We start from the raw sequence: 15412 nt of genomic DNA, 5'->3' as shown, positions 1-15412 counted from the left end.
TTGAGGCACCACAAACTTCAGCCCTGGCGTCGTGCCCTTATTAGTGTGCATGGGTGCTGTGTGTGATGTGCTTAGACTAGGCTGCCTGGCTATGGAAGTACCGAGTGTAAATTGGCTGTGGTGTTCTTTCATCTATCTGCAAAGTGGATGTTGCATCAGATAATTACTGCAGTGCAGGTCATCAATATGAATGCCATTCTCTGAACATTGAAGAACTAGTAAACTACCTCACCATTTTAACCAACAGCTTGTATCATGACAACTCTCATGACAACACGGAGAAAAATCGCAAGATATTGTACTACTTGGCTTATATGAAGATATACGGCCAACCAATAAAAAAACAAAATTCAAATCAATACAATACAGGCTTAAGATTTTAACTAGCCTCCTATCTAACACTTTATTTTAAGAAAGGAGATGTCAGTGAACAAATTTGGTTACTTAAATAGGCTTCCCTCGTCTCATTCCAAACCCCAACATTTTTTCTTTCTTTTGTCGTACACAAAACCTATTTTCATATAAAAATTATGGTTAGGTTTAGGGTTTGGGTAAGAGCTTAGACTTAAAATCGGAAAATCGTTATAACATCATTTGTTGCTTTGTCAATGGGAGTAAAAGTTGTACTTTGTTTTGTACGAGCCAACTAGTGATTTCGGCATTTTATACTGTGATTATGACTTTTCATGAGAACAGGTTGGAAAATTATATAAACGCAATAAGTTACGAGAGGTAATGCATTTCAGTTATTATTTTTTTGTTTTTACTTACTGAAATTCATAACACTGCCCCCTGTGGCCAAAGTGGTAAGTGTTGTTAGGCGTATGGGCAAGTGTGAGCTAGGGGCGCCAGAAGCAAGATGTGAAGCGAGTTGTTTTCAGCTGTACAGACATTGATACAGTAAAGAAAAATGCCTGTTTTATAAAGTCTACCACCCAACCAAAACCTATGCCTAATCCTAACTACAGGTGCATCTCAATAAATTAGAATGTCGTGGAAAAGTTCATTTATTTCAGTAATTCAACTCAAATTGTGAAACTCGTGTATTAAATAAATTCAATGCACACAGACTGAAGTAGTTTAAGTCTTTGGTTCTTTTAATTGTGATGATTTTGGCTCACATTTAACAAAAACCCACCAATTCACTATCTCAAAAAATTAGAATATGGTGACATGCCAATCAGCTAATCAACTCAAAACACCTGCAAAGGTTTCCTGAGCCTTCAAAATGGTCTCTCAGTTTGGTTCACTAGGCTACACAATCATGGGGAAGACTGCTGATCTGACAGTTGTCCAGAAGACAATCATTGACACCCTTCACAAGGAGGGTAAGCCACAAACATTCATTGCCAAAGAAGCTGGCTGTTCACAGAGTGCTGTATCCAAGCATGTTAACAGAAAGTTGAGTGGAAGGAAAAAGTGTGGAAGAAAAATATGCACAACCAACCGAGAGAACCGCAGCCTTATGAGGATTGTCAAGCAAAATCGATTCAAGAATTTGGGTGAACTTCACAAGGAATGGACTGAGGCTGGGGTCAAGGCATCAAGAGCCACCACACACAGACGTGTCAAGGAATTTGGCTACAGTTGTCGTATACCTCTTGTTAAGCCACTCCTGAACCACAGACAACGTCAGAGGCGTCTTATCTGGGCTAAGGAGAAGAAGAACTGGACTGTTGCCCAGTGGTCCAAAGTCCTCTTTTCAGATGAGAGCAAGTTTTGTATTTCATTTGGAAACCAAGGTCCTAGAGTCTGGAGGAAGGGTGGAGAAGCTCATAGCCCAAGTTGCTTGAAGTTCAGTGTTAAGTTTCCACAGTCTGTGATGATTTGGGGTGCAATGTCATCTGCTGGTGTTGGTCCATTGTGTTTTTTGAAAACCAAAGTCACTGCACCCGTTTACCAAGAAATTTTGGAGCACTTCATGCTTCCTTCTGCTGACCAGCTTTTTAAAGATGCTGATTTCATTTTCCAGCAGGATTTGGCACCTGCCCACACTGCCAAAAGCACCAAAAGTTGGTTAAATGACCATGGTGTTGGTGTGCTTGACTGGCCAGCAAACTCACCAGACCTGAACCCCATAGAGAATCTATGGGGTATTGTCAAGAGGAAAATGAGAAACAAGAGACCAAAAAATGCAGATGAGCTGAAGGCCACTGTCAAAGAAACCTGGGCTTCCATACCACATCAGCAGTGCCACAAACTGATCACCTCCATGCCACGCCGAATTGAGGCAGTAATTAAAGCAAAAGGAGCCCCTACCAAGTATTGAGTACATATACAGTAAATGAACATACTTTCCAGAAGGCCAACAATTCACTAAAAATGTTTTTTTTTTTTATTGGTCTTATGACGTATTCTAATTTTTTGAGATAGTGAATTGGTGGGTTTTTGTTAAATGTGAGCCAAAATCATCACAATTAAAAGAACCAAAGACTTAAACTACTTCAGTCTGTGTGCATTGAATTTATTTAATACACGAGTTTCACAATTTGAGTTGAATTACTGAAATAAATGAATTTTTCATGACATTCTAATTTATTGAGATGCACCTGTATGTGGAGTAAAAATTGAATGTTAGAGGTGAAAATGAACATCCAAATCACGCTCATCACTGATTATGCAATCGCAATTACTCCCTGGTCTCAACACAGGATCCGAACCCTGCTCTCCCCACTGTTGATGTGACGTGCTTTTGGATGCAACGCTTTCAGGTGTGCCACAGGGGTAAGCAATGGAACTTGAGCCGATGCAAACATATCTGATACGAGATGATGGCGGCCTGCGAGTCGGTATAATGTCGCCGATCCTAGTTTACCGGAACTATCAGAAAAAAACATATCGACCTCCCGTGTGATCATGTTAATAGCTGTGCTAAAATACACAAAAAGTAGCAGCTGTGACAAAACCAGTATAATCTCATGAAAATTAAGCGACTGTGGCAACATTTTTGCTAAATGAAATTACGTGGTTCATTACACGTATCGCGGCAGTTCTGAGATGATATGTCCACTATGTGGCGCTAAAAGCGAGTTAAATGTTTTCCTAAACAGACGAAGTTCTCAAGGTTAATGCTCTATCAAGTTTTAAATCAACAAAACAAATCTAGCTACCCTAAACCTTAAACCTAAACCTAACCGATAGTGTCAGAACAAGCAAATTTGAGATAAAAAAACCCCACAACTGTGTGGTGCTTTTATGACACTTTTGGCTCATGTGACGACCCGCGTGCTCTTCAGGACTCGTATCCCGGTCCATTACATCACAAGTGCAACGTTCTTTCAGTTGAGCTACCATGCAATTTGATCGCACTCCAACAAGCTTTTAAATGTAGTTGCATGTTATGCAAATGTTAAAATGAGTCCTGTGCTGTAGTAAAAGTGTTTAGATGTCATAAGAAAGCATTGTGTGAGGAACAGTATGAAAAGTGGGTTAGGGTTAGGAATAAATTGAAACTGAAACCACATGATTCCTCTCTCACAGACACTATCGATTAGGTTTAGGTGTTGGTTTAGGGAAAGGATGTCTGTTTTGTTCACCTCTCATTTGATTATAGATCACTATTGGTTAGGTTTAGGTTAAAGATTTAAGTTAGGGAGGTACATTTTACTCATGAAAACCTCCATCTAATATTCACCTTAAAAACCTCGTCTGATTATAACACCGTTTTACTCGTTTTTGGCGCCCCCCGCTGGACATTTCACTGGGAAACTGCAGCCGAATGTGTGATAAGGCACGTAATTTCGTTTTGCAAAGATTTTGCCATGGCCACGTTATGTTTATGAGAGCAGGCTGCAATGATATCATTAATGTACAGTTGTGGACACGGACATCTCATTGCTATTCTAGTGCAATACAAAGTTGAATATCCATGTAGACAAAATTCTTTGTGATTTTCAGAGCACGGCAATGAGTATCGAAGTTGATAACTGTTCGCAAACAAATCCTGATTGAGTAAACAAACACTCGTAAAGAATGCATACACAGAACTCTGGTTTTTACTGCAGATTACGTATCATATTGACATTTCCGATAATACACAAAGATAACAGTGTTTGTTTCTGAAACAATCATTCTGGCCCTGTTTTCGTTGCATAATGATGTTCTATGTTTGCATTAATAATAAGGCCACATCCAATATTTGAAAATACATTAATTTCACTACGTTTACATCTCTCATTCACACTGGAATAGTGTTTTTCTCCACCGAAAAGCCTTAGATAGATTATATTGTTGAATTATTGAAATCAACCTTCTCAAAGGAAAATGTTAATTCTCAGAGGTTGTCCTTTCATTGCTCAGGAGATCTCAATTATCAACTTTGTCTCAGATGCTTCTACTAAACATAGTCTAAACATTTAGACAGATATAAAGTAAGTCAATTGTTGACATAGACCAATACAGTTAATGTGGATAGCATAGCTCAGATCATTTGGGCATTCTAATGAGAAATATTTGCGTTCATATTGAGACTTTTAATAGCAGGCTTTGGTATTTTGCCGATTAAGAGCACAGTCTGAGACACTGAGATGTCTTCTGAAACTCAGGAGACACGTGAGATTACTAGGGTCTTTTTCTCAGGAGAAACATCTGAGAAGCAGGAGACTTCAGCAACAGCTCTCCATTTAATCTCACTGCTGTCTTGGAGAAACAACTGAGATATTAAATTTGTGATTTGTGATTTTTCTAGGTCCCCAGGTTCGTCTGTGCCAGATAAAAGAGTGTAAATAAGTGATTTATTCTAAGAAATGAACATGTTAGCATGTGTACTTCATGAAATCGAGATGCTTCTTGGAATGCTGAAATGTGAATATCGAAAACGTAGGAATGTGTATGTGCAACACTCTCATGTTCTTTTTGTCATCTGTAATCGCATTAGTCAGTGACTGTCTCCACTGTGACATTTGCTTGATGAGGATTTCATTATTCGTAGCCGCAGGGTCTCGGCATTCCTTTAACAGCGTAATGATCCGGCCAGACGACTGTCAATGTGCATCAGGGTCAAAGAACACATAATTCCACTCTGTCATCTCTTTGTTACCTTTTAATAAAACATGAGCACATATGCTGAATCATCTACATCTATGAGACCGTCTTCTGCCTTTATTCAGCTTTGTGTTTTCTATCTATAATTGTAGGTTGTATCAATGTCATCTCTGTGTTCGAAGTATTCTGACAGTGAGTGTACACTGTTTTGTTGCATCTGTCTAGACTAGCTTCAGGTGGTCGCTGCATGACACACGTTTTTATACAGAGCATATCTATCAAAAGCAGTCATAGTAAAAGGAGAAAACAAGCAGAGGTAAAATGAGAACATCTGGTGACTGTGTGTTAAAGCAAAGTTGCCATCTTCATAATCAGGTTACAGCAGCTGCTCTATACATTCAGGGCGAATCTCAGGAAAACGTGTCAAGAACATGTCCGGGTCGAATTTCACCACAAAATCAAATGAGAGAAATTTATATACATTACTGTGCAAAAGTTTTAGGCACATAAGATGTTTCACAAAAGCTTTTGTCTTCAGATGGTTATTTATATCTTCAGCTTTAGTGTGTCAATAGGAAATATAAATGTTAGACTCACAAACATTACTTTTGCAAATAGAAAAGATTAGAATAGAAGAACAGGGAGCCCTGCAACAGATGTCATGCCCCCACAGACCCCATACTGAACATCATGTCAGTCTGAGATTACATAAAGAGACAGAAGCAATTGAGACAGATTAAATAGATAGAAGAACTGTGGTGAATGTTGCATAAATAAATAGGACTTTTAAGATTTAAGATTCTCATGACAAATCTGCAAAAGGGACATTTACCCCAAAACTGTCATTACTGTTGAGCAAAAATCTCATTAAATCTCAGAAAATTCTCATTACCGCAAAAATAAGTAAACAAATAAAACATTTAAATTTGTATTCATATGTATACTACATCACGGTTGATACAACCATGCATATGTTATATTGCCTTTAATGCATGCTAATTTATATAAAAAATCATTGTTTACAGTAGTTTTACTGCAGTACAACGACTGTATTACGTAGCGTGTTAATAATAATAATAATAATAATAATAATTAATTAATTAATTAATTAATAAAAACATGTAAAACTAAAATGTCTAGATGCATTATGGTAATGAAATGACATGAAATATAATCAAATAAATTTTTTTATATTTAAATTAATAAAATAAAATAAAAGTATTTTTTCAAGGTCCAAAAACTAAACTTAAAGGGTTGTTTATATAATTTTTTTTCGTGACAAATGTGCAAAAGGCACAAAGTCTTTTTACTGTCACACAAAAACTGCATTCTCTTTAGTGCAAAAAAAAAAAAAAAAAAAAAAAATTTGTAAATAATAATAATAAATAAATAAATAAACAAACCATATATTTGTTGTACTGCCTTTAAATTATTCTGAGGTCCAATAAAATGCCACAAGAAAATTCTAGAAAAACGTAAATATTTATTCACTTCAGTTGTATTTTATGCCATACATCTGCAATTTTTGGGTTGACATTTTAAAGGTTTGGGGTGCTGGTTCTGGGGGGGGGGATTACCTTTGCACATGTCTCGAATCACTCTGTTTCATAAGTGCAAGCCAAAACAGAATGAACGTAACAAAACCACTCAAATCACCCGTGGGTGAAGCTGGAAATGTTCTGGCTCACATACAAATCTTTAATGATCATGTATATTAGTAAAATAACTGATGAAGAACCCATTATGTGGCTTCTTTTGTTTCTAGTTGTGTATTTTGCCATGTTGTTTTTAAATCCTCCCATTAAAAAACGACTACAAATGTAAAATTCCAAAAGAACACAACATGCACAAGTGATCTGGATAAACTGTTCAAAAGCAACAACACACAAAGGGTATGGCAGGACAAAACACAATTCCTTGAGCTTTCTCAATCGCTTATGAATCTCACGAAACCCGTCGAGTACATGATTCACCCAAATATCAAAAGATATCAGAAAAATTTTTAGATTTTTCTTATTGAAAATGAAGCATACTTTAGGACTATTTTTTTTTCTCCTATTGTGACTATATTAATATCAATTAAGTCACCCCCCCCCCCACCCCCAAAAAAATTGTATTGCCATATTTGTCATATGCATTCATCAAGTTTATTGTGATTCAATTGTTGTTGTTTTTTCATTTAAATCAACATAAAGGCAAAACAGCAGATACTGCCGTGATGTGTAAATGCTTTAAAAAAAAATTGAGATTGCATTACATCAAACATTCTTAAATTAGATTTTTTTTTTTTTTCTGTTCTTTTTAATTTGGGGTGAAAAATGACCTGACATGTTGGTGTGCGATTCCGCCTATATCCATTTATTTATTTATTTTCTCAGTCAGCATTGGTTAGCATTTTACAAAAAGAGTTCCTAAAAAATAAATACAAATATTTTCAAGAATGGTTTACTTGTGTCACCAATAATTTGCAAACTTCAACAAACCCACCCACCCATTTGTTTTTCGGTCAACCATTTTTTTTTTTTTACCCACAGTATCCTTCAAAAATCGTGTCCATTTTTTTGGTCCATTGCCAGGATGAATAAATAAATAGAAAGCAATAAATACATAAATATCATTTTTTTTTTTTTTTGGTCTGTTTTTCTTTAAATAAATACATATTAAGTCACTTTTATTCACACTGGTATTTTAAAAAATCATTTTCCGTTGTATCCTTCCTTTTCTTGGTGAGTTACAAGTGTTTGTTTCCACAGATGGAAAAAGCTAAAAAAAAATTTGTTAAAAGTAAACAATGAATGTCTGGTGTGGTGCATATGGTACAGTCCTGTTTTCCAATCACTCTCATTGAGAGGACAGTGAGAGGATGTTGGAGTTTTACCCAGTGCCATTGCCCTGAACTCATCCCCTTTAATATTTGTCCTTAACTTTTCACAGTGTACTTTTCTACGAGATAAGAAGTCACTTTACACAGTGTATTGAGTGAAACTAAAACTGACTGGACCAACTGGGTTCCAAAATATCACTTCGGAACTTTGGGCAAGGACAACAGGGAAATATTGGCTCCAAGACCCATGAGAGGGGCTTCCGAGAGAGGAAAGTCGTTGAGAATGGCGTATAGGACATCAGGCAACAGGATAAGGATGGTGCTAGGACCCTTCCTCCTCAGGCTGGGTCGGGGCATAGTATCCTGCCAGTTGCCTGAAGCGAGGTCCCCAATCACTGAGGTAGGAGAAGTCCTGTTCCGATATCGTCGACAACGTACGGATGGAGCTAAGCGAGAGTGCCGGCGAGCTGGTTCCCTCGAAAGCATACGTCTGGAACGAGTCGTAGGGTGGCACCGATAAATCTGCGTCCGCTTGCTCCACCTTCTTGCTTATGTAGCCTTTGAAGACGGAGAAGTCCGCAGGCCCTCCGTCTCCGGTCACCCGGTTTTGGATCCACTGGGGGACCGAGCGAAGGTCCGGACCTGAGTCTGAGCTCTTGACCTCGGGGAAGTCGTAGAGACTGCGCAGGGCGCTCATGTCGTATGCCTGGGTGTCTTGCTCACCTCCGCCTTCGTCGTTGTATTTGATGACGTTGTCACGCATGTCTTCCTCATCTTCGGACATGCGCTGACCTTTCCTGTGGCGCTTTAGGGTCAAGATGAGTAGCACCAGGACTGGAAGAAACCACAAGAGACAAACAAAGAAGAATCTTAATGTAGCAGATCGACATGAAATCAAAATTTACCATATATACCTTTTTTGAAGGAATACTTCAGCCACAAGTTAAAATTATGTCACTGAGCACATATACATGTATGATCTTACACCAATTATGCTTAATAAGCCGATAACGTGTAAGGTCTTGTAAACGCCTTCAACGACTTTTCTTTATCGGTTCACATTATGGAAGTAAAATGGGTTGCAAACGCCATTTCTCATTGACTTTAAACTCACAATGCAGTAGTGGTGTGGAAAGTTACCTAAAATAACCTTTGCATTTTCACTCCATCAAGATCAGTGTGTTAAAGGTGCGCATTGTGTACACATACCTTTGCATAGCTTTTTATCTATAAGCTATTATGACATATTCATTTAGGTTATTTAAATATGCAAAGCCTACACAGGTGTCAAGGCCCCTTTTCGCAACAGCCTCAAAAATTACTTATTAGAAAACTAAATTGTCTCAAACAGGGAAGAAAAATCCATTAACCTCAAACTGACTCTTCAGTAAACATGTACAGCTGAAGTCGACTGCTCTCTGTGGAGTACACTCAGTAGACAACATGAGGAGGATATTAACAAACTGATCCTGGCAGTGGCTTGCAGCTTGGGATCTTATTACCGTTCACGTCTTCATTCTAATGAGAGACTTGTCCTTTCTGTAGCATTTCAACTTGTGCATTTACAGAACAACGCCTGATGAATAATCTCATGGGCTGAACAGAGAAAAGTGAAAAAGTATGAAATGGCAAAAATGATATTTAAAAATGGCATTGGAACTGATTTATGCTCATGCATTTATGCAGAAGGATTTGAGAGTGATGATTTTGAAATTGATATACAGTATCTGATCAAGATCAAGATTTTAATATTGGATTCAAGCCTTGCTATGGAATTGCTAGGCATTTGTTAAGGTGTTCTGAGTGAGTACTAGGCAGCTGCTAGCTGATTGCTAAGGTGTTTCGGTGGTTGCTAGGCATGACCAAAGTTCAGCCATTCAACTCTATGTGGCACAAGCTGATGGGTTCTTTGACTTGTTATCTGTTAGCCAATCGGCTTGCTCACATGTGACATGTTAAGCCAATTGGCTTGCATGGCGGAAGCTGATTGGTCCTCTGACTTGTTGTCGGGTAGCCATTCAACTTGAGTATCTCTGTTTGTCTAACATTTAAATGGCTCAGTTTTGCAGATAAGCCGGTTTCACTGCAACACGCTGTGAGAGATTTTTTCTCTGAAACCCTCCTCCACCCCAGCTTCACCGGTCTAGATCTGCTACACAGGGATTGTTTATGTCTATATGTGCAGCAGCATGTAACATGCTCGTTGCAGCATGTCTTGTGTTTTGTCTCATTGTGCAGCAGCAGCAGCAGCAGCAGCAACATATCCACATGCTAACTAGCTGTAGCAAGTTTCCATACTTGCTCTGCAGGAGCAGCAGCATTAGTAGATCTAGTCTGCCAAGACCAATATTCTATCAATATGTCACACCCACATAAACATGCAAAATCTTTAATAGAGTTGTCATGACTGAAATGTGTTAAAGGTGTTCTGAGTGAGTACTTGGCAGTTATTAGGTGGTTGCTATGGAATCACTAGCTGTTTGCTGAGGTGTTATGAGTGAGTAATATGTGGTTGCTAAGGTGATTTTTGGTGGTTGCTATGGAATCACTAGGCATTTGCTAAGGTGTTCTGAATGAGTACTAGGCAGTTGCTAGGTGGTTGCTAAGGTGATTTTGGTGGTTGCTATGGATTTGCTAGGCGTTTACTTGGGTGTTCTTAGTACTAGGCAGTTGCTAGGTGGTTGCTAAAATGTTTTGCATAGTTGCTATGAAATTGCTGGGCGTCTGCTAATGTGTTTTTGGTGGTTGCTATGGAATCGCTAGGCATTTGCTAAGGTTTTCTGAATGAGTACTAGACAGTTTCTAGGTGGTTGCTAAGGTGTTTTAGGTGGTTGATATGGAATTGCTAAGTGTTTGCTTTGGAGTTCTGAGTATAGGAAGTTGCTAGGTGGTTGCTAAGGTGATTTTTGGTTGTTGCTATGGAATCTCTAGGCATTTGCTAAGGTGTTCTAAATAAGTACAAGGCAGTTGCCATGTGGTTGCTGTGGTGTTTTCAGTGGTTGCTATGGAATCACAAGCTGTTTGCAAAGGTGTTTTGAATCAGTACTAGATGGTTGCTAAGGTGTTTTTGCAGTGGCTGCTATGGATTTGTTAGGAATTCACTATTGTGTTCTGAGTTAGTACTGTATTAGGCAGTTGCTATGTGGTTACTAAGGTGTTTTCAGTTGTTGCTACAGAATTGCTAGGCATATGCTAAGGCTTTCTAAGTTCTAGGCAGTTGCTAGGTGGTTGCTAAGGTGTTTTTGGTAGTTGCTATGGAATCGCTAGGCATGTTCTAACGTGTTCTAAATACTAGGCAGCTGCAAGTGGTTGCTAAGGTGTCGCTAGTCATTTGCTAAGGTTTTCTGAGTTCTAGGCAGTTGCAAGCTGGTTGTTAAGGTGTTTTGCTGGTTCCTAGGCAGTCGCCAAGGTGTGTTTGGGGCTGCTTGGGCATCGAAAGACAATTGCTAAGGGTTCTGAGTGATTGCTAGGTCATTGCAAGGGGTAGACAGACAAATAGATCAGCATTTTACAACGGCTTTGAATGCTGCACATCCAATCAGAATTCAGAGTCAGAACTGTTTAATTAAAGGATTACAAAGCATGAGAACTTCACAAAGCTTCACCCGAGGTGAAGAGCAGATATGAATATGGAATTAAATCTGAACTGAAAAGAAAAACAATCCCTTCATACATGAATGAGACAGAAAACAAAAGCGGCATCACTCCCAATAAACCAATCAAGCTGTAATCCAAGATGAATTATCTGAATAAGTTAATACATTTGTGATCAGATACAGTCATTCATATGTTTGATCTGTGAGCGTCATTTTAAATACACATAAGCTCTCTGTTGTTGAACATGCATAGATGTGCTGAAAATCACCACTGTCTCTTTTTTCACTTGTAGAAAAGTCCAACCAATAACATTTTTGGTTTGTTTTTTGATGATACAGTCATACTCTCTGAAAAAATGTTACTGTCTAAGGTACAAAGGCAATCACTAGGGTGGTACCCTTGTTTTGGGAACATATTTGTACCCTTAAGGAGACAAAAAGTATGTTATTTTTTTGTTTTGTTCCCAGAGGACCAAAACATATTAGTGCATCTTTAAATGTACACAATAGGTCCTTAAGCCCAAAACGAGTTCTACATTTTAGGTACTGAAAAAGTAGGGTTAGGTCGACGGACGTTTTTTTTGTTTTGTTTGTTTGTTTGTTTGTTTGTTTGTTTTATGAGAGTGCATTAGTAGTCACTGCATTGCATCACAGATCATGTGCATAAAGTCAAACTCTGCTCAAATTTGTTGCACAGGTTTTGTATGGGCAAGAACCAGTCACATCGTCTTTCGAAAAAGTGAAAAATCTAGCTTACTTGCGTATTCTAACCTTGCAAATCGACAGACATGACACATTGTTGTCAAAAAGTGATGTGATGATACTAAATGTGTCTGCCAACTCCATAAATAATTGATAAATAACAGGCTGAACAGATATTTATGTTAATTACTGTGTGTTTAAGTTAGTTACAACAACAAAACACACCATACACAATGTCATTTTCATGATGTGGATGAAAGAACGCACAGTGTTCAATTTTGTTTGTGCATTTTCTGTTAGCCAATAAATCAACATTAAATTATATCTGCTGTCATTTTTCGGCTCGCATCAAGTAGTCCATGTAAACAGCAAATATGCACTGTCTTTGTCGAAAATACAGTGAACAGTAATAAAAAATGACTTCCCGGTCATATTAGATAAATATTAGTTTGCCCCTCAGGACAAATTGTTCAATGTGCAAAAGTCAATGTGAAATTCCATTCACAATGCGTTTTACTTCCGTGATGGGAGTAAAAAAACTAGATTTTTTTTTTTTTAGAAAAAAAATGTACGTAGGGTGTGACTTTTTATTCATTGGGAATTGATTGGATAGCAAAAGGTTGACGTGACATACCAGAAAGGGATCAGGTGGTTGCAGGGGTGTGGTTAAAAAGTAAGAGTGCTTGGTGATGTCATCTGAAAATGAAAGTCGTTTCAGAGGCGGAGCAAGTTATTACATTTTGATGAACGATTACGAAGACAAAGCATTTTGTCTTGAAATAGCATGCGCTGATAAATCGTGCACAACAAGACCATGAACGTGCGTAAATAAAGTAAATAAGTTACATTTTGATTTCATGTTGACTAGAAATTAAAAATACAAGCAGCACCCAATTATCAACACACTATCTATGTAATACTTTTCATAATAAAATATTTGTCTGAGTTTGTTTGTGGGTGGGTGGGTGGGTGGGGGGGATATTTCCCCTTTTTCACCCAATTTGGAATTCCCAATTCCCAATGCGCTTTTAAGTCCTCATGGTCACGTAGTGATTCGCATCAATCCAGGTGGCGGAGGACAAATCCCAGTTGCCTCCTCGTCTGAGACCACCACGTATCACGTGCTACGGAGACATAGCGCGTGTGGAGGCTTCACGCCATCCACCGCGGCATTCGCGCTCAACTCACCACGCGCCCCACCAAGAACGAACCACATTATAGCGACCAAAACGAGGTTACCCCATGTGACTCTACCCTTCCTAGCAACCGGGCCAATTTGGTTGCTTAGGAGACCTGGCTGGAGTCACTCAGCACGTGTTTGTGCTTTTTAATGGCATAATGACTTACTATAAAACGAAACTCACTGCACCATAAGTGATTATCTGAATATTTAATTGAGCAAGTTTCCCCCAAGGTACATGTCTGATCAAAGGCTGTCCATTTTACATCATTATAACTGTTGTAAGAGTGTCATTGTCTTGGCTCGTGTTGTAATCTTGCGAGTGAAACGTTTGGGGCCAGCTTGACATTCTTTCATCTTTCCATCTGAGGACAAAATCAAAGCTTGCTTTAGAAGTTGGACTAGAAGATAACACAACACAGCTAAGGAGCACTTAAGAATCCGGCGTTTTAAGAGACATGTCTATATGAAAACATTTATACCAGTGCAGAGTTAGAAAAGCTCTTGCTTTAATTAATAGGAGACTTTCTTTTTTAAATATATTTTAAAATATCATGCAAGTTGTAGAAGTAGCCTCAGTTCCCCCAAACACAGCTTTATTTTCTCCTTATTAAGCTGGAAAAAACTTTTTCAGCTGGATTCTGAGAGGTTACACATTATACAACAGGGGGAAAAAAACGTTTTTGGAACTAGATTACAGTTGCTGACTTACTATAATATAATTATGTATAATACATTTTTTTAAAATTATATGTATGTCTGTTTGCACTTTCACACAAGAAAGTAACTTAAATGTAATTAATCGTTGAAGTGATAAAGTAATTTTGTTGATTACTTCATTCGGTTCTGCAGAACACGAAGATTTTTGGAAGAATATTTCAGCTCTGTAGGTCCATACAATGCAAGTGAATGGGTGCCAAAACTTTGAAGCTCCAAAAATCACATAAGTCAGCATAGAAGTAATCCATAAGACTCTAGTGGTTAAATTAATGTCTTCGGAAGCGATATGATAGGTGTGGGTAAGAAACAGATATCGCCCCCTACTGGGTATAGAGAAGAATTTCTATCAAAAAAGTACTTAAGTATTGATCTGTTTCTCACCCACACTTATCATATCACTTCTGAAAATATGGATTAAAACACTGGAGTCATATGGATTACTTTTATGCTGCCTTTATGTGCTTTTTGGAGCATAACAATTCTGGCACCCATTCATTTGCATTGTATAAATCTTCATTTGTGTTCTGAGGAAAGAAAGTCATACACATCTGGGATGACATGATCATGAATAAATGATGAGAGAATTTACATTTTTGGGTGAACTATCCCTTTAAAATATTTAGATTAATAATCTGATTTAAATTTTGAAGAAGTAATTAGTAATTTGTAGTGTACTACTTTGAGTAATTTAGCAAACACTGGTCATGAAAGATATCACAGTATGATTTGTTTATGTGATATTTACTTTTTTCATGAAATTTGTATAAACAGGAAAATGGGTGTTTTCAACCAAAAACATAGTGTCTAATTGTTCATATTAAAGGGATGGATCACCTAAAAATTTAAATTCTGTCATAATTTACTCACCATCAGATTGTTTCAAACCAGTATGACTTTGTTTCTGTCGCTGGAACACAAAAGGAGATGTTAGGAATGAATTTTAGGGACTGACAGCCAGCCTCAGTCACCATTCACTGTTGTTGTAATGAAAGAAAAAAAAAAGCGGCGTCATAAACATTATTTAGAATTTCCCCTCTTGTGTTCAACAGAAGACAGAAAGTCACATGGATTTTGGGGTGAATTTTTGGGTCCTTACACCTGTTTTGGTGGCAACTTTTAATAAATAAATAAATACTATATATATATATATATACACACACACACACACACACAGAGTACTGTGCAGAAGTTTTAGGCACTTTTAGGCACAAAATGTTGCATAGTGAGGATGTCTTCAAAAATAATTAAATAAATAGTTTTCATGTATCACTTAATGTCATACAAAGTCCAGTAAACATAAAAAAGCTAAATCAATATTCGGTGTGACCATCTTTGCCTTTAAAACAGCACCAATTCTTCTAGATACACCTGGACACAGTTTTCTTGGTTGTTGGCAGATAGGATGTT

At 37.8% G+C, this 15412-nt stretch overlaps 1 protein-coding gene across 1 annotated transcript in view; it reads right to left on the bottom strand.

The window, feature by feature from the left end:
* Nucleotides 1-7261: 7261 nt before the first annotated feature.
* The window catches only part of LOC127449554 (cadherin-22-like), a 126043-nt gene continuing 117892 nt past the window's right edge, over nucleotides 7262-15412 (bottom strand). The window contains exon 11 of the mRNA XM_051713060.1: nucleotides 7262-8641. Within this exon, the coding sequence (XP_051569020.1) occupies nucleotides 8130-8641 (512 nt within the window). The 3' untranslated portion in view covers nucleotides 7262-8129. The remainder of the gene's footprint in view (nucleotides 8642-15412) is intronic.

This window comes from Myxocyprinus asiaticus, chromosome 12 (assembly GCF_019703515.2).
Source record: "Myxocyprinus asiaticus isolate MX2 ecotype Aquarium Trade chromosome 12, UBuf_Myxa_2, whole genome shotgun sequence".
Classification (NCBI taxonomy): domain Eukaryota; kingdom Metazoa; phylum Chordata; class Actinopteri; order Cypriniformes; family Catostomidae; genus Myxocyprinus; species Myxocyprinus asiaticus.
This window is presented reverse-complemented; position numbering and strand designations above follow the sequence as displayed.